The sequence below is a fragment of the Gadus chalcogrammus genome, chromosome 14 (assembly GCF_026213295.1).
Source record: "Gadus chalcogrammus isolate NIFS_2021 chromosome 14, NIFS_Gcha_1.0, whole genome shotgun sequence".
NCBI lineage: Eukaryota > Metazoa > Chordata > Actinopteri > Gadiformes > Gadidae > Gadus > Gadus chalcogrammus.
This window is the reverse complement of record NC_079425.1, coordinates 27,943,924-27,963,923: the sequence shown is the minus strand read 5'-3', so window position 1 is coordinate 27,963,923 and position 20,000 is coordinate 27,943,924. Positions and strand designations below refer to the sequence as shown.

The window sequence follows — 20,000 nt, the reverse complement described above, 5'->3', positions numbered from 1 at the left end:
TCTGGAGTGTCTTTGAGGTCCTTGCTTGCCTTTGTAATCCGTGGGAAGTGTGTATTCCTGATGTCTTCGTATGACTGGCAGGAAGTCAGGAAGTGCAGTTCTGTCTCTATTTGGTTGTGTGTGCAGTGAGAGCACAGTCTGTCTTCTCTTGGGAGCCAGGTCTGTCTGTGGCGTCCCTTCTCGATGGCCATGCTGTGTTCGCTGAGTCTGTATCTGATCAAAGATTTCCTCAGTTTTGGGTCGGTCACGGTGGTCAGGTATTCTGCCACAGTGTAGTCTCTGTTAAGTGATAAATAGCATGCCAATTTACTGTTTTTTGGTGGACTCTTTCCAATGTGCCAAATACTTTTCCTTTTGTTTTCTTATAATTTGGTTTTGCCTGATATGTTGGTTGTTGTGTGTTGGACAGATTCCTAGGACAAGCTGCCTAAGGGGACACTTTTCTAGGTGTAACTCTCTGTGGGTAAGAGCCTTGTTGTGGAGTGTGTTGCTGTCGCTTTCCTTAAGGTGGTTATAACATTTTAGGGCTCTCTTCTGAATTTTAATAACGATTGGCAGGGGTGTGACGAGATCTCGTGCCACGAGATCTCGCGAGATTAAACTCGACGATATTACCCGTCGCGTTAAAAATCTGTCTCGCGAGATTTCTGAGCTATCCAAACTTCTATTTGTGGCCTGTAGGGGCAGTAATGCGCCTTTGATACGTCTAGCCTGCCAGAACCTTACGAAGGAGAAGGAAAAGAAGAAGAGGAGGAGAAGGAGGGGAAGCAGGGGAAGCAGCCATAGGCAGCCAGAATGACGTCGGAAAATACCCGTATTACTGTCGAAGATGCCCCCGCCACTTTTAAATGATTTGTTTGGCAGCATTTTGGGTACCCAGGGGAAATTATGAATGGCAGTAGAGTGACTGATAAGACACGGACAATACCAAGTTGTCAGTGACATACTTGGTCAGACTCTGTTTGCACTATTTGCACTCTGTAGAACTTTGATTTGGTTTTGCACATAATATTGTTTGCACCTGAAAAAATATATTTTGTCATTGTAGTTTTTTTAAAATCTCGTCTCGTCTCGATCTCGTGAACTGAATATCGTGTCTCGTCTCGTCTCGTGAGCTGAGTGTATCGTCACACCCCTAACGATTGGATATCGTCCTAATTCTGCTCTGCATGCATTATTTGGTGTCTTTCTTTGGACTTTTAGTATGGATTTGCAGAATTCTGCAGGGAGAGTTTCAATTGGATGTTTGTCCCATTTTATAAAATCTTGGTTGGTGAGTGGGCCCCAGACTTCACAGCCATAGAGCGCAATGGGCTCTATCAATGCGTCAAATATTTTTAGCCAGATTTTAATTGGGATGTCTAGTTTAATATTCTAAAATAGAATTTAAATAGTCTTTTTATGGCGTAAAATGCCCTCCTTGCCTTGTCTCTCAGGTCATTAACAGCTTTGTTGAAATTTCCTGTGGCATTCATGTTTATGCCGAGGTAGGTATAGTTTTTTGTTTGCTCCAGATTAACAGTGTCTAGGTGGAATGTGTATTTGTTGAGGCTTGGTCTTTTTTCAAATATAGTTATTTTAGTTTTACTAAGGTTCACTGTTAGGGCCCAGGTTTGAGAGAAGCTGTGCAGAAGATCTAGGTGCACTGTAAAAAATAAAAAGTTGAGCAAACTCAAAATTGCAAGGAGTTTTGAGCCCATCAAAAAGGTCATTTTCTTCTTTAGACAAACTTGAAAGTTAGTTATACCAACTAAGATTTTTATATTTTACAAACTCAAAAAAATAAGTCAGGGGTGTTAACTTAATATTTCAAATTAAGGTTAATATTATTTAAAAAAAAAAAACATTTCAAAGAATGCAAAACGGGTTTTAAGTTCACTTTATTAAAATTAATAATTTGAAACTTCCATTTTACATTTCTGAATGCCAGACAGCAATAGAACAAGCAACATGTAGCTAGTTCAGCAGCAGAGAATCGCTGTCTAAATGCAGCAAACCAAAGTGCAGAACAAGTTTGACATTATGGTCAAACTTGTTCTGCACGAGACGGGAGCCCAGGTTAAACGGTGACGCAACTCTCGTGCCTCATACACCGCACGATCCCGAGAGCTGCCTTTAATTAACACACACCCACAACACACAGCGCACCGCACACCCAACCAACGGACATGCAAGTCTCGGTAACGGTGGCGGCAACACTACGCACAATAAACAACACACAAACAAAAAAGATAACTTAACCTAACAGAAACAAATTGACAAAAGGCAATAACCCCTTTTTCCCAACTGGCATCACGAATACCCAGACTCCCCGGGGGGTTGTGTCGAAATGCACATGTGCACCGTAGTTGGCCCAGCCACAGACAGAGTCTGACTTAAACCCATGTGTCTTGCTAACAAAGAGACTACAGTGAGCCCAACTCTTGACCCAAAACTCAACATTGTTGGTTGGACTAAATTGCATTGCACAGTTGACATGAATACTTAATGTTTTATATTCATTTTACTCAGAAATCATAATGAGACCAACAATTTTAAGTTTTCGTTTTTACAGTGTGCTGCTGTAGGCCTTCTTTGGTTGGGGACAGCAGCACCAGGTAATCTGCAAACAGCAGACATTTGATTTTAGTGTCTACCAGTGTTATGCCGGGGGCTGCAGACTGTTCTAATGTCCTTGCTAGTTGGTTAAAGGTCCCATGACATGAAAATCTCACTTTATGAGGTTTTCTAACATAAATATGAGTTCCCCTAGCCTGCCTATGGTCCCCCAGTGGCTAAAACTTGCGTTTGGTGTAAAACGAGCACTAGCTGTTCTGCTCGCCTTTGAAAAAACCGAGGCTCAAGCGCGCTGGTTTGGAATGTCTTTTTCTTGTTTCTTGTTTCTTGTCGCTTCTTTGACGTCTCTTGTATTTCCACAGCGACACTGTCGTGGGGGTTATCTGAGCCATGGTTGAGAAGGAATTGGGGGAAAGGAACTTTGACTTTGACTCGCTGAAGTACATGAACTGCGACCTGCCGCCGGTTGCCACGAGGCACCATCGCCAGGCAGCGGGCAGCCGGCGGCAGGCAGCGTGCGGTTCAGTCGACTTCAGGTTGATGTGAAAGTGGAAGAACCAGAGACGTCGCAGAACCCGACATAGTCGTTTGTGATTCATAATATCGTCTGGAGGCGCACACAGCTTTTGCCGTGATAATATGTATTATATGATATAGATATCTATGTATTATATGATATAGAGCTCCAGGACTGTAACGCAAGTGTTGTACACTTCTTTGTTATTTGGATAACCGTTCTGCTTTTGGTGTTATGGCGCATAACACGTCGGACTCTCGTCTCTGGTATTTCTACAACGAGACTCGTAGTGGGGGTTATCTCAGCCAAGGTTGAGAATGAATTGGGGGGAAGGAACTTTGGCGTTGACTCCCTCAAGAACATGAACCACGAGATGGAGGAGAAAGGGATTGTTGGCGCCGAATGTCTCCCGCTTGAGCCCCGCTGAGGGACCGCCTAAGCGCTGCCCGGCAACAATCCCTTTCTCCTCCTTGTCGCGGTTCAGTCTACTTCACATTGATGTGGACGTTGAAGAACCAGGAACGTCGGAGAACCCAACGCAGTCGTTTGAGATTCATAATATCGGCTCACACAGCTTTTGGCCGTGATAATATATAATATAATTTGATAATATATATTATATGATATAGATATCTATGTAGGCTATATGATAATATTTAGATATAGAGCTCCAGGACTCCCGTGTGTTCTAGAATATTTACAGAACACGGCTCATGGCTGTGTGCGCCTCGCCATTGCGATACATCCACTGCAAACAGAGCGCATGGTACCGTCTTATGCCGCTTTTCCACCGCATATGTAGCTCGACTCGACTCGACACGACACGACACGACACGACTCGACACGACTCGACACGGTAGCAGCACGGGTCGTTTTCCACCGCAAATAGTACCTCCTGGACGTGGGCGGGGTCGGCTGCGCGAAAGGGCCGTGACGTATTTTTGTACGCGACGCAAACAACACCTACGCAACCCACACATGGACAGAATCCACATAACAGCAATGGAGGACATCGAAAACATTACTATTATTAGCTGGCATGTTGAAGAAGTTGAAGAAGTGGAATATGTTGGCTGCGGCGCTGCTATGGCTGTTACCAGCATGGTTGCCATGTCGCTCTCGTGACTTCGTCACACTCTCTGGCCAATCAGTGGCCGGCTGTCTGCCGACGTCACCTTTTAGCATCGGCTCAGCCGCTTGGAACCTAGAGCGAGGCGGTACTAGAAAAAGCAGCCACTTCAGGTACCAGATACCATGTTTTCGTGGTGGAAACGCAAAGAATGCGAGCTGAGTCGAGTCGTGTCGAGCTGGTACCATGCAGTGGAAAAGCGGCATTAGAGTACCATATTAAGCGCTATATAAATTTAATTTATTATTATTATTATTATTATTATTACCGTGGCTGCAAGCTGCTCAGGGCCACACCCCCACCCTCCTCCTTGACCTGCCTCGCTCCTCCTCATTTGCATTATAGCTACAGACACCAAAACAGCGCAATTTGGGGGAGCTCAATGTGCGACTGGCTCGGAGTGGCTGTAACTCTGCACCACGGCTGAATTTCGGGAACGTCTTTGAATACTGTGTTAGTTGCCCACTAATACCTATATTAAAGAATACATAAAATAGCATGTCATGGGACCTTTAATGTATATGTTGAACAGGGTTGGACTCAAGCTGCATCCCTGTCTCACACCTCGGCTTTGTGGGATGAAGTCTGTGTGTTTCTTTCCTATCTTAACTGCACATTTGTTGTTTGTACATGGACTTTATGATGTCGTAATTTTTTCCTTCCACACCACTTTCTAATAATTTAAACAACAGACCATCATGCCAAATTGAGTCAAAGGCTTTTTTAAAGTCTACAAAGCAGGAGAATAGTCTTCTTTTGTTTTGGTTTATTTGGTGGTCAATGAGGGTGCTTAATGTGAATATATGGTCTGACTCTGTTAAACGATAATTTGGTAAGAAGCCAATTTAGTTTTTGCTTATGGCATTATTGTCAATCAGGAAGTTAAGGAGTCTGCTATTTATAATCATACATAGAATTTTACAGAGGTTGCTGTTGGCACAGACCCCCCTGTAGTTATTAGGGTCAAATTTGTCTCCACTTTTGAGGATTGGGCTAATCAGTCCTTGGTTCCAAATATTGGGGAAGATCCCGGAGCTAAGAACAGTGTTAAGCAGTTTTAGAATTGCCAATTGGAATTTGAGATCTGTATATTTAATCATTTTATTTAGAATATCATCAACACCACATGCCTTTTTTAGTTTAAGAGAACTTATTTTGTCCTGTAGTTATTTTAATGTGATTGGAGAGTCTAGTCTAGTTCTGATTATCTTTTATAACTAATTCTAGTGTTTGTAATTTATCTTGTATATGTGTTTGTTCTTTGTTCTTTACAATGGAGCCAAAGAGATTGGAGAAGTGATTCACCCATAAATCTCCATTTTGATTGGTTAATTCTTCCCGTTTTCGTTTGTTAAGTGTGTTCCAATTTTCCCAGAAATGGTTTGAGTCTATGGATTCCTCAATTTGGTTTATCTGGTTCCTATCATGTTGGTCCCTTTTTCTCCTTATTGTGTTTCTGTATTGTTATAAGGTCTCATAATAATGGAGACGGATATTGTTGTTGTCTGGGTCCCTATGTTTCTGATTTGACAGGTTTCTCAATGTTTTTCTAGTGTTTTTGCATTCGTCGTCGAACCACTTATCGTTAATGTTGTTTTTGTTCCTAGATTGACTGTTTGAGACCTTCAGGTTTGATTGTACGGCTGAGGTGTCAAATATGTTGTTAAGGCTTTCTACTGCCATGTTGATCCCTTCTTTGTTGCAGTGAAAGTTTTTGTCTAGGAAGTTATCTAGAAGTGTCTGAATGTGTTTTTGCTTTATGGTGTTCTGGTATGTTTCGACACTGCTCTTCTTCCATATAGCATTTGTTTATAGTGTTTAGTTTGTTTGGTTTTAATGCATCTTGGTTAGGTGTTTGTCTATGTAGGTAGGCTGTGATTTTGCTGTGGTCTGATAGTGGTGTTAAGGGGCTGACTGTGAAAGCTCTTAGAGACCTAGGCCTAAGGTCTGTGATAAAAGAATCTACAGTACTACTGCCGATATATGAGCTGTAGGTGTACCTTCCATAGGGGTCTCCGCGGGATCTACCGTTGGCGATGTACAGTCCCTGGGTGCGGCACAGCTGTAATAGTTGTAGTCCATGTTTGTTTGTAGTTTTGTTGTAGTTATATCTGGCAGGACACTTTGGGGAGGCGATGGTCCCGTCTCCTGGTAGTTGTTTGTCTCCCTGTGTGTTGATGGTGTCAGGCCCCTGTCCCGTCCTGGCATTGAGGTCTCCACAAATTAGAATATGACCATGGGACTGGAAGTGGTTGATCACCTCCTCTAGTATAGAGAAGCTTTCCTCGCTGTAGTATGGGGATTCTAGTGGTGGGATATATGTTGCACACAGGAGGATATTTTCTTAGCTCTCTTTAGTTTAGAGGGCAGCCAGTGGGACCATCTCCTCTACACCAGGTCTCTTGGAGGATGACAATGTCTGTATTTCGGATTTCCTTGATGAAGTCTAGGTTTCTGCTTTTCAGACCAAAGGCAGTCGACCTCAGGCCTTGTATATTCCAGGATGAAATAGCTTTGTGTTCCATGGTGTCTTGTGTTTGATGGTCCAGTAGTTTAGTTCTGGATCAGGAATGTGTAGAGCTCACTGAGCATCCTGTGTATGCTACGGTCTCGGGATGGGCTGTTTCCCCTGCTCACAGCCTGGGAGTAGGCAGAAGGGGCGTGGGCCTGGGCTGGTGGCTCCAGGGTGTGTGAGTGTGGGTGGACGGCTCGTGGTGATGTGGTCTGGGGGGAAGGGGTCTTTTTGGAGTGAGGGGTCCTCCGGGGCGAGGGGGCGGTCTGGATGCAGGGGGGCCTCTGGACGTGGGTCTGGGTGGGATGCCCATGGCTCTGCTAGTCCTGTGTGATGTGTTGGGCTGGCGGTTGGGACCTCTGACCTGTAGATGTATACCTGGCCGTAGAGGCTGTGCTGCTCCAGGGTGGGGTGGTGTGCAAGGAAAACGTTGGGTTTCAAGGCACAGTCTCTGGATATTGAGGCGTTCACCCTTTGGAGGAGAACAGGGTTGAAGTCTTGTCTGGGCAGCAGGGTAGAGATGACCACTTTTGCGTCAGGGAATGTGGAGGCAGCTTTCTCCATCACCCTCTTAAGGGCTGTGGACAAACCTTCTTGCTTGCTTCGAAGGTCGTTTGTGGAGGGCCCTCTTGCAGGTTGCTTGTTGCAGATCAGCTTCCTGACTTCCTCCAAAAACTTCTGAACCACCTCATTCAGCTGGCTCATCTCTGCTCTCCTTGTCTCCTCTTTGTCTTGGAGTTCTCTCCGTAGGGTCCAGAGAGAAGACATGTCTCTTTCTCCATTCTTACTGCGTGTGGTAGGCTGGACTGTGGTCTGTGCTGATTGGAGGGTTCTAAGCTGTTGTTCAAGCTCAACTTACCTTATCTCCATCTGGGTGAAGCGATCCCTCATTTCCATGAGTGAGTGGTCCATCAGGTGAGGCTCGTCTGTGGCATCGTTCTGAGGGGGTGTTTCCAGTGTGGAGCAGCTCTCTTCTTCTTGGGTCTTCTCCATCTTTGTATTATTATTAATGTCTGTTGGGTTCTGATTTGTGGTCTCTGTCAGGCTTTTTAGTGGGTGTCATCAGGGGTTGATGTTGCATCAGCCACGATTTTAGGTAGCATGGTAGCCTTTAGCTTAAATGACCTTCAAAAGGATGACATTAACTTTTGGGCTTCAGCCCTATCTTCAAAAAGGGTAAGGGTTACGACTTCTGTAGGTCCCAATATAATTTATCCATACAGTTTGTCCTTTTTGTTTTGTCGTCGCTGTTTTGAGGTTTATTTTTAGCTTCCTACCTCTCTTCTGCTAGCAGCCTGTTTGATGGGCTCTCCTCTTGGTTTTTCCTGTCTTCCAAATCGGCTGTCTTTCTTCCATTAGCTGCTGTGCTCAAGTTGGTTGGTCATTTTTTAAGTTGATCTCAATTTAAAAAGCTATCAACATCCGTAATTTGTAATTTGAGTGGAGCTCTAGTGAAACATGACTCTCTCTCTCTCTCTCTCTCTCTCTCTCTCTCTCTCTCTCTCTCTCTCTCTCTCTCTCTCTCTCTCTCTCTCTCTCTCTCTCTCTCTCCATTAGCTGGGGCTGTCCCTCTCTCACCATGCGGACCAGTCTCTGAACAGTTTCTGCCAGTGGCAGTCTGGCCTGGTGGGGAAGGGCGGCCGTCGCCACGACCACGCCGTGCTCCTCACAGGGCTGGACATCTGCTCCTGGAAGAACGAGCCCTGTGACACCCTAGGTGCGCTTTAGAACACAGATCCCCCTAACCGTAACCCTCACCATACCCCTAAACCTCATCCCAACCCTCAGCCTAACTCTAACCCTAACTCTGATCCTCACCCTAACCCTTACCCTCACCCTAAACCTCACCATAACCCTCACCCTCACCGTAACCCTCACACTCACGTGACCCTCAACCTCACCCTTACCCTCTCCCTCACCGAAACCCTCACCCTCACCGTAACCCTCATCCTCATCCTCACCCTCACCCTCAGCCTCAATGTAACCCTCACCCTAACCGTAACCCTCACCCTCACCCTAACCTCACCCTCACCGTAACTGTAACCCACACCCTCCCCCTCACCCTAACCCTAACCTCGGCCTCACTCTATCCGTCTCCCTCACAGTATTTCACTTCCTGTCCTCCACCCTGTCCAGGTTTCGCCCCCATCAGCGGCATGTGCAGCAAGTACCGCAGCTGCACCATCAACGAGGACACGGGGCTTGGCCTGGCCTTCACCATCGCCCACGAGTCCGGACACAAGTATGTGTTGTAGTTCAACCTCACTATCACTGCTGTCACACTGTGACATCACTATCCTCACACTCTGACATCACTATCGTCTCACTGTGGTCTCACCCTGACGTCATTGTCATCACACTCTGACATCACTATCGTCTCACTGTGGTCTCACCCTGACGTCATTGTCGTCACACTCTGACATCACTATCGTCTCACTGTGGTCTCAATCTGACATCACTGTCGTCACACTATTGTCTCACTGTTGTCAAACTAACTACCTCTGACACCGTCGGTCACCTTTATCGATACAGCTAAAGCTGAATATTGTAGTAATTTTGAGGGTTATTGTGGATTGAATAGTGAACTGAAGTCCTCTGATTGTCTTTTCTCTCTCTCTCTCTCTCTCTCTCTCTCTCTCTCTCTCTCTCTCTCTCTCTCTCTCTCTCTCTCTCTCTCTCTCTCTCTCTCTCTCTCTCTCTCTCTCTCTCTCTCTCTCTCATCCAGCTTTGGGATGATCCATGATGGCGAGGGGAACCCGTGCCGTATGTCTGAGGGGAACATCATGTCCCCCACGCTGGCCGGGAACAACGGGGTCTTCAGCTGGTCCAGCTGCAGCCGGCAGTACCTCAGCCGCTTCCTGGGGTGGGTCCTCACACCCCCCCGTCCACAAAGCCCCCCCCCCCCCCCCTCCTGGGGTGGGTCCTCCCAGACACCCCCCCTCATGGGTTGGGTCCTCACCACCCCCTCCTGGGTTGGGTCCTCACAGACCCCCCCCCCCCCTGGGGTGGGTCCTCACGCTGCCCCCCCCTCCCCTATAGCCCCCCCTCACTCAGACGGTGTGTTGGTTCCAGGACGGCCCAGGCCTCGTGTCTGGGGGACGCGCCCCAGCGGGGGGGGCAGTTCCTGCCCACCCAGCAGCTCCCGGGCCAGCTGTACGACGCCGACACCCAGTGCAGGTGGCAGTTCGGCTCCACGGCTAAGCTCTGCAGGCTGGACTTCGTCAAGGTGGGGATCTCATTCATTCACTCAAACTCAATTCAAACGGAGCCAACCTGACTTCATTTCATGCATCATTTGCATAACCTTGGCTAAATCCAAATTTGACCCCCATCAAAAGCATTCCATCTTATGAATGCACTACCATCGCCTAATAGTCTTTCTATAAGCCTTTGTGTAGAGCTTTATTCAGTTTGGGGCACATTCACATGTAAATCTTTTTATTACTGCTGGGGCTCCGACCAGGCTTAGCGTTAGGGTTGGTTAGTGGGGACCGGTCAGCAGTCTTTCTGACATTGTGCAGCCAGGGGCCCTCTTGATGTCCCCTGGAAGCCCGGGCCCAGCCGTGGTTGAGAGGGGATGTGTTCACTGCATGGCTGCCAAAGACTCGTAGGGGAGTCTGCGGTTGGTCAATGAAGCCGTTGATTGGTGGTGGACCCCGGGTCTGGGGGCCTTCTGGCTCCACACAAAGACTGACGAACCTCAAGTCATTCAGCTGAGACCCTAATGCTGCTCAACGACATGACAAGCACCATAACCCCTGCTACACACTCATGGACACACACATTGACAATCACATGAACACACACATGGACACAAACGCGTAGACGCACATCCCTTTGTTACTGTTAACATCTGTTACCTTTGATTACTGCTAACATCTGTAAACAAGCCCTTTCATTGGGACAGCCGTGGGTCTGTAAGTCTGTATGAGATCCATTCTGCACAACTATTTGCTGTGTGCTATTTATCTACATCACAACTGCTGCGACACAACTCCTTTCTAACAAAAATAGATTTTGTCTGAATACTCTCTGTGGTTCCATGTCTAAGGTGTCTGTAGGTCCATGTCAGAGGTGTGTCTGTAGGTCCATGTCTAATGTGTGTTGGTCCATGTTTGAGTTGTGTCTGGGTCCATGTCTAAGGTGTCTGTCTGTCTGCAGGACATCTGTAAGTCCCTCTGGTGCCACCGTGCGGGCCATCGCTGTGAGACCAAGTTCATGCCGGCGGCGGAGGGCACGGCCTGCGGAGCGAACACGGTGAGCGTCTGTTACCCTCCACCTCTCCACCCCCCCCCTGTCCTCCACCACTCCAACCCCCCATGTCCTCCACCCCCCCTGGACAGACCTCCACAGAGACACATGACACCACTTCCGCCAGCAGCGGTTCAGGTGCATTGTGGCGCTTATGTGTGTGTGTTCGTTTTTTTATAATCTTTTGTTTGTTCTCTCCCCCTCCCGCCCTCCCTCAGTGGTGCCGGAGGGGCCAGTGCGTACGGTACGGCGACCTAGGGACCCCCCCGGTCCACGGCCAGTGGTCCGGCTGGTCCCAGTGGTCCCAGTGCTCCAGGACATGCGGGGGCGGAGCCATGTCCAGAGAGCGCTCCTGCACCAACCCCAGGTAACCTCATTCTAGGGCTGCTCGATTTTGGAAAAAATTAGAATCACGATTTCTTTGGTCAAGATTGAAATCACGATTCTTCAAATGATTCTTCTTGAGTTTGAAAATAAAATGCATTTATTTGGCATTTCAAAAAATAAACACGGTAACTGAGTTTTCAAAATTCTTAAACTACACAGTACACAAACTTCTTAAACTACACAGTACACAAACAGTACAAAAGACCCTATAGTATCTGTGGTATAAAGGCTGGGGCAAATTTCTAATTATAAATATGTACAATGTAAATACGTCCATGGAACTGTCGAGTGTTGGACACCGCACTCGCGGTGATTTATAGGAACGATCGCGTACGACACACACACACCGCTCCGCAGGGGTGTGCTTTGTGTTTTGTGTGTGTGTGAGTCTGGGTGTCGCACGTACGCTCCCCGGGACCAACCTAGGTCGAGCCCGCTTGTCTCCGTGAATCGTCGGTTTCACGGAGGCGCTCGGTCCGGCTCGGCTCAGTCGTGATACGGTCCGACCCAGGTCACTCTGTTAAGTCCCTTCACAACAGTTTTACTTTAATACAAATTCAGACCCGTCCGTTTTAGCGGGACCAAAGTCTCTCGAATACAATAATAATAGTTAACACGAAATGATGATGTATCTTTTTTGCCTTGTCACCCCCTATACACGTCAGTCACAATCAACCATTGCCTGTACAATGCGCCACTCACCGTGAGGGGATCAGCTGGGAGAGCGCGTGTCGTTCTGCTTTGCCTGTGTCGAGGAGTCGACAGGGAAAAGGACTCGAACGATTGAGTTAACCTACTACAAATGTAGTCAGGTAGATTTATTATTAGGTCCAATAAACAAAATAACTTTTACAACTGAGTATAGATTCGAAAAGAAAAGACAGTAAAAAGAAGAAGAAAATAGAGGAAGAATGGACAGGACTTTTAACCTAAACTATTGCTAATTCTAAGAGGGGATCCTAATTGAGCCTTACCCAGGAGGGGTAGGCAGCGCTTGTAAGTAGGGGAGGGGAATCCTATTAAAACTACCAAATGCACTCGAGTGGCTCGAGGACGGTGTTTTATGACTAAATCTACTAAAAAGCCACCAGCTATTCTCGAGAGGAGCTCAAGGCAGGTGGGTTTTTAGATCTACACTACCAACGTTTCCCGAGTGGAGCCCAGGAATTTTACGTTAAAGCAAACTCTCGTGCCTCAATACAACGCACGACCCCGAGAGCTGCCTTTTTCTTTCGGGAAGACGGTTCTAGGACTAAACCACCAACTTTTCGTCAAGAGGAGCTTGAGGTTGGATTTTCTAAATCTAAACTAAAAAGAAAACAGAGTCTGAACCGAGCGCTTACGGTGTCAGAGTCTTTTTAAGCTAAAAAACCTATTGCTATGAAGGCCGCTGTTTTTTGGAAGCAGAAGAGCAGGAGCAGAGCAGAGCGAGAACACACGGCACCACACCAGCAGCAGAAGAACCAAAAAGACCCAGAGAGCACGAGCTAGAGAGTGGGATTTCTCTGCAGATTTCTCTGTTTTACTCTCCTGATAACAAAAGATCCTTTGATAAACGTTCCAGAGTTTCCCTTATTTTGCCCGAGGGGCAACACAAGGAGCTTGAAGTTGTGTTCATACATCATGGGGTCTAAAGGGACACATGTTCTTTGTATTCCTCCAATGTTTCTCCACGAGGAGACATGTTTAAGCATTCAATTTACTACATAAAAATGTATATAATGTAACCAGTTAGCCCTATGGTAAGACATTTTAAGGCACATAATCTTAACACATAAGAAAATCTAAAGTAAGCAATTTACTTTCACACAAGCAGTTATAAAGAAACCAATTTTCTTTATCCTAAAATATATATAAGCATTGAAGAAGTTATAAGGTAAACAATTTACCTTATCATAAAATATATGTAAGCATTGAAGAAGTTATAAGGTAAACAATTTACCTTATCATAAAATATATGTAAGCATTGAAGAAGTTATAAGGTAATCAATTTACCTTATCATAAAATATACTTGATACACAATAAGTTATAAAGAAACCAATTTTCTTTATCATAAGAGATACACAAAAAGTTATAAAGAAACCAATTTTCTTTATCATAAGATATGAGATACACAAAAAGTTATAAAGCAATTAATTTACTTTATCATAAGAGATACACAATATATATGGTGATCTTGTTGAAAACATGGTGTCACAGCATGATTCTGGAGTGATTCTGGAACGGCTAGGTGCATCAATATAGTGAGTCCTATCGGGACACACGTCAGAACAGATGGCCAATGTGAATAATAGATGTGGACAGCTGAAGAGGTAAAACTCTTCCTTGCTCTCATCGAAGAAAAATTATTACAGCTATTTTAGATGGAAAACAACAACGCAATTCCACTATATATCTGGATCTAAGAGAGTGCATTTTATCAAAAGGATACGACAAGCCCTGAATGTGTGTAGTTTTCCGCTCCTACCACAACGCACCTAATTCAAATTTCTTTTTTGCGAGCTTTCTTCACCTTTTAGATGGAAACGTGACTAGAGAAGAGTTAAGTAGACTCCACATACATCTCACATGCAAACACACTACACACTCCAAACATCACTTTACACACCCCAGAGACATCTATAGCCTTTAATTTATTGGACTGTGAGACCCCTGACTCTGTAAATGTTTTTATTTGCTGTTTTTATATCTTTTCTTGCTATGAGGATTGAAGGTAGTGTAATGCAAGACAAATTTCTGTGTAAACAGACATTAAAGTTTATCTAATCTAATTAACCACACGCTGGTACTCCTTCTGCGCTGAAAGTGCAGCTTCCTCAATCAGTCACCCCAAAAGACAGCATTCAGCTGACCCTCAATACCTCTGTTACTGAAACTTATCCTCCTCCCTCCCTCCTCCTCCTCTCTGTGCAGGGTTTAATAGGTAAGCAGGAGCACTTTTAAATCTGTCCTGCCGTTAATTGGAATCCGGTGGAGGGAGGAGAGAATAGGGCGAAAGGATAAACAGTAATGGATCCATGTATAGATTGTAGGAGAAAGGTACTGGTCCTAATGCTGAACCTCTGGGCCTGCAGGTGGACCCAGACACCTACAGAGTGTAGATGGAAATAAACCCATGCGAGGCCGCACTACGGAAGAAGGTTAACCGTAAAGTCGACACAGATCCAAGGCCTTTATTATGGGGGCGTGCTGTGAACTGCTGGTCTCCAGTAGCCAGCTCCAAAAGAAGATGGGAGGTTAGCGAGGCAGCTCTGAATCTTTTGCCCTGTGCTTTACCCCACACTTTGCTCCCAGACACAGACGAGAATCGCTCCTTGCTTCCCCCATGACCCGTGCCCAGCCCCCACCCCGCCTACATCACCACCCTTCACACCACCACCTCTCCGACCCCATCACCAGACCACCTGTTAGATCACAGCACCCCACTTAATCCTCACAAGCATAATACAGGAGATTAGGGTCTGCGCTCTTGACCTGCTTCTCATACAAAGTCCCCCACTAGGAGGTAGGGGCGCCAGAGAGGGATCCCACTGCTTCTAGGGATGCCTTGTCGTCCGGTTTAAAGGACAGGGGACTCCCACACTGTCTCTGTGTGGGTGGCCACTGTTGGCCGTGTCTGAGCAGCAAGGATGAGGACGAGGGGACCTCTGATCTGCGTCTCATGGTTGAATAAACCGACGCCGACGTCTTTTAAGATCTTTAGTTTGTGTGTGAGAGGTATGGAGTCGTTAGAATCAAGGGAGATGGTTCAATGAGTTGAAACAAAAATCAAACCGCCATTCACCATCACTGCTATTGACTGCTCTTGTCCCTGTCTACGACCCTCTGTCGCCGCTGTCATGTCCGTGGGCGCAGAGAGACTCCAGCCAGCGCAGAACAAGGACGAGACCTCTGACCAGGACCACCACGGCCCAGAGCTGAGATCACATGATCCGATCCTGTGTGACTGTTCTCACTGTCCCGAGGATATAGGATGTGAGGCCTAACCAGCACAAACAAGTGTTGAAAAGATTGAACCAATGTGTGCGAAGGCACGGTGGGGGTTGATTTCAGCCTGCAGGTCATAAGGAGCACTGGGAGGAGGACTTTCCTTACCTCAGTTTACTGGTCCACCTCGGCTTGTTTCAGTTAGTCATTATAAAGCTTTAACAAGCTGCTTGATCAGCAGGGTTTCAGAGACTGTGTGCGTTCTTGCATGAGTTAAAGAGTCTTAGTGTGTGTGTGTGTGTGTGTTGGGTGATTATGCATAAACGTCCATGTGTGGCCAGATAGTGTTGATATGTGAGTGTGTTCTTGAACCATGCCCGCCTTTTGTTTAAGTACACAGTAAATAACTCCATTTCATCTTCTCTGCTGGAGTCTGAGATGTTATCCCTGGCTAGGGTGAGCAAGGCCTGAGTATAGGGACTAGTTAGACTAGTTTGTTTACATGTTGGAGTAAGTAGAGAGACGAGTTAGAATAGTTAGTTTACATGTTGGAGGAGAGAGACTAGTTAGACTAGTTTATATCTGGTCTTTAGTTTTGAGAAGGCTTGGGCAGAGGGACTAGTTAGACTAGTTATAAATAGAATGATTTAATGTCCACTATATGTCATTCAGCCTCTAAAGTGCAAGTCTTCACACTTGACTCTGTTGCTCCCATTAACCCTCTGTTTCTCTGTGTCTCTCTCTCCACCCTTTGTCTCTCTCATCCCCCCCTCTCTCTGTCTCTCTGCCTCCCCCTCTGTCTGCCTCCCTCCCCCCTCTGTCTCCCTCCCTCCCCCCCTCCTCTCTCTCTCTGTCTCTCTCCCTCCCCCCTTCCTCCCACCTCTCCCCCCTGTCTGGTGCCTGTTACAGGCCCCAGAATGACGGGAGGTTCTGCCCGGGCGGGGCCCGTGTGAACCAGCTGTGCACTCTGCGGCCGTGCCCCCCCGGGGCCCCGGGCTTCCGGGCCCAGCAGTGCGCCGCGTACAACAGCAAGCCCTTCAGGGGCTGGTTCTACAGGTGGAGGCCCTACACCAAAGTGGACCGTAGGTGACCCACGGGAACATATGCATGCACACCCCATTGGACACATTGGTTCTGAACCGCTTAACCCATTTAAGCCGGGAAAGCATTGCCGCTGTTCTACCTTTAAAGCCGGGGGCGCTGTTGCGTCATTCTACCTTTAAGGACGGGAAAGCGTTTGCGTCGTTTTTCTGTATAAGGGGGGTTTTTGCCCAAAGTGTCGGCCTCTGGGCCAATGAAATGCATCAAAATAGACACATATAGGTGTCAACTTGTTCCTCGTGAGTTTAGTTCAGAAATTTCTTCAAGCAAGTATGGCGGAATTTGAGACTGAAGACTTTTCTGACGGTAGCGATTTCGAGGAGTTTCTCGGCTTCGAAGATGTTGATGAGGCCGAGTACTTTGATGACGAATACGAACCGATTGACCGGGAATTATGGTTAAGGCACATGTTCGTGAATGACGACGAGGAAGAAGAAGTATGGAATGGGGCTATGGGAATGGGGCTGCTTGTGTTGCCGGTGCAAAGAGATTACTGGCGACAGAGTAAGAATCTCTTTCGGACGCAATTCGCCAGAAATATGTCCCGGGACAGATTTGCAGCCAGCTGGAGGCAAGGACAATAGTAATACTTATTGATTGGGATGATGCTGTAATAAGTAATTACTACAGTTTATATGTAAGAGATGTATTACTGTCCTGGAGATGCGTAAAGCACCCGGGTGCGTAAAACCAGATAAGCTTCTCTGGAATGTCACTTATACTTATCAATAGTAATACTTATTGATTGTGATGATGCTGTAATAAGAAATTACGACAGTTTATATGTAAGAGATGTATTACTGTCCCGGAGATGCGTAAAGCACCCGTAAAACCAGATAAGCTTCTCTGGAATGTCACCAGTGGCGTAACAAGGCAACGACGGGCCCGTATGCAGGATGTTCAAGGCTCTCCAAAGAATAGAGCTTCTTTGGAATTTCACACCTAACTGCGATCTCCAGAACAATAAGGCCTAGGCTACTATACATTCCCAAATTATAGCCTGTATCTTTTAATTGCGCTACTTCTTAGGATGGAATGCAATTGTATTTGTATTATGCATAATACTTTTATTCAGTAGTCATCACATACAAGTGCATGTAATTTAAAACGCAGACTGTTTACAGTTTTAGTCCCAGTCTGTTCCCCTTCCCATGTTTGTTATTATATACTTTATTACTTTCTTATATACTTATTTCACTTTATTATACTTTATTTTTTTTACTGTTTTGTGCTGTTCCTGCACTTTTACATATTTTTTTACTTTTTTATTTACTTTTCTACCTGTATGTAAATATTGTAAATATTTGTAAATAAAAACTCAAGTTTCCCATGAAAGCCACAGGTGTCAGCTCTCAAATACTTTTTGAATTGTGTTCCTATCTGTTACAGGGGCTGAGAAATCAGTAATTTAGTAGGCGTTGACACAATTGCTGAATTTCTAGAAAAACTTCAGGTTTTGGTTTTTTTTCTGAAATCGCCTATAGGTTTTACAGGCATTTTTTCCAGGCGCTTTAGGCCTAAATGGGTTAATGAACTGGTTGACTCTGCTGCTTAATGAACTGGTTGATTCTGCTCCTCTTAATGAACTGGTTGATTCTGCTGCTTAATGAACTGGTTGATTCTGCTGCTTAATGAACTGGTTGATTCTGCTCCTCTTAATGAACTGGTTGATTCTGCTGCTTAATGAACTGGTTGATTTTGCTGCATAATGAACTGGTTGATTCTGCTGCTTAATGAACTGGTTGATTCCGCTGCTTAATGAACTGGTTGATTCTGCTGCTTACTGTACTGGTTGATTCTGCTGCTTAATGAACTGGTTGATTCTGCTGCTTAATGAACTGGTTGATTCTGCTCCTCTTAATGAACTGGTTGATTCTGCTGCTTAATGAACTGGTTGATTCTGCTGCTTACTGTACTGGTTGATCTGCTGCTTAATCAACTGGTTGATTCTGCTGCTTAATGAACTGATTGATTCTGCTGCTTAATGAACTGGTTGATTCTGCTTCTTACTGAACTGGTTGATTCCGCTCCTCTTAATGACCTGGTTGATTCTGCTGCTTAATGAACTGTTTGATTCTGCTCTTCTTAATGAACTGGTTGATTCTGCTCAGTGACGTCCAACAGATGGTCTTTCTCACATCTTATAGTGACTAAGATTTCCTTGTCCTTGTTCCTGGTGTAGATCACTCTGGTGCTGACTATATGTATCATATATATATGATAGAAGCTTGATGTCTTGCACAAAAAAAAGAATGTTGAGAGTTGGTTAAAAAAGAAAGTGTCTTCATTTATTCATGAGTCGCTTCTAATTCTAAGGCCCCGTCCACACGAAGCCGATTTCATGGCGAAACCGCAAAGGTCTTGTACGGTTCGGCCTTCCGTCCACACGAAGCCGGCGAATCCACTGACCAAAACCGTAAACTTCTGAAACCACCCTCGGAGGTGGTTTCAAATCTACCCAGTTTCGTTTTGGATTCGTGTGGACGCCTGAAACCGACTGAAAACCGTAAACCATGACGTCATCGCCACACCCCTCGACCCTCTAGCCAATGACTGTTAAGCCCGCAGAGTCTCAGAACTCACAACAACAAAGATGATGGCGGACTACAGGCTTGTAATCGTTCTGCAGCAGATCATGTCCCTTGTTGGGTGGCTAAGCCATTATTTATTGAGACTGTTGACTGACTGTTTGTTTGTGTTAGTGGTTCAGGGGTGCAGCCTTTATGCGCATGCTCGCCTCTTCTTCTTATTTAATTTTATTCTGGATTTCCGTAGCAGAAGCAGCGCCCCTTATGGGCCTGGCATGTGTACTACAGCGTTTCTACAGATCTACCCGGTTTCGCTTGACTTCGTCTTTACGGAGATACTCCGAAACCAGATAGATCGAAACCGGAACGGTTTTGCCCGTTTCGGCTTCGTGTGGACGGGGCCTAATTCAAACAAATTCAAAGTAAAAATGATTGTTGAAATCTTAACATGACATGTAAGATACGCAAGGGCTAAAACATTATGCTTTTCCAGCCAGCCCCGCCAAGGCCACAGGTCCTTTCCTCTTGAGGAGAAGGACCTCCTATAGGGCACACCCAGCAGGCACCAATCAATTAATTAGTCATCAATTAATAACACACACACACACACACACACACACACACACAGAAAACGGCAATTAAATTAGAACAAAGGAATTGGCTCCTTATTCATCTTATTCACAGAATATTCTCACATCTCTCTCAGTAAGATTTACCTGCCAAGGAACATATCCCATATATATATAATATTTAGAGCTGTCAAGCGATTAAAATATTTAATTGTGATTAATCGCAATAATGTCATAGTTAACCCATTTAGGCCTAAAGCGCCTGGAAAAAATGCCTGTAAAACCTATAGGCGATTTCAGAAAAGCCCCCAAAACCTGAAGTTTTTCTAGAAATTCAGCAATTGTGTCAACGCCTACTAAATTACTGATTTCTCAGCCCCTGTAACAGATAGGAACACAATTCAAAAAGTATTTGAGAGCTGACACCTGTGGCTTTCATGGGAAATTTGAGTTTTTATTTACAAATATTTACAATATTTACATACAGGTAGAAAAGTAAATAAAAAAGTAAAAAAATATGTA

The 20,000-nt window shown here is 45.6% G+C and overlaps 1 protein-coding gene across 1 annotated transcript in view; it reads left to right on the top strand.

The window, feature by feature from the left end:
* adamts18 (ADAM metallopeptidase with thrombospondin type 1 motif, 18) overlaps positions 1-20,000 on the top strand; it is a 76,620-nt gene that overhangs the window by 16,813 nt on the left and 39,807 nt on the right. The window contains exons 7-13 of the mRNA XM_056607787.1: positions 8,272-8,431; positions 8,851-8,956; positions 9,440-9,577; positions 9,787-9,940; positions 10,876-10,971; positions 11,184-11,332; positions 16,190-16,362. Of these exons, the coding sequence (XP_056463762.1) occupies positions 8,272-8,431; positions 8,851-8,956; positions 9,440-9,577; positions 9,787-9,940; positions 10,876-10,971; positions 11,184-11,332; positions 16,190-16,362 (976 nt within the window). The remainder of the gene's footprint in view (positions 1-8,271; positions 8,432-8,850; positions 8,957-9,439; positions 9,578-9,786; positions 9,941-10,875; positions 10,972-11,183; positions 11,333-16,189; positions 16,363-20,000) is intronic.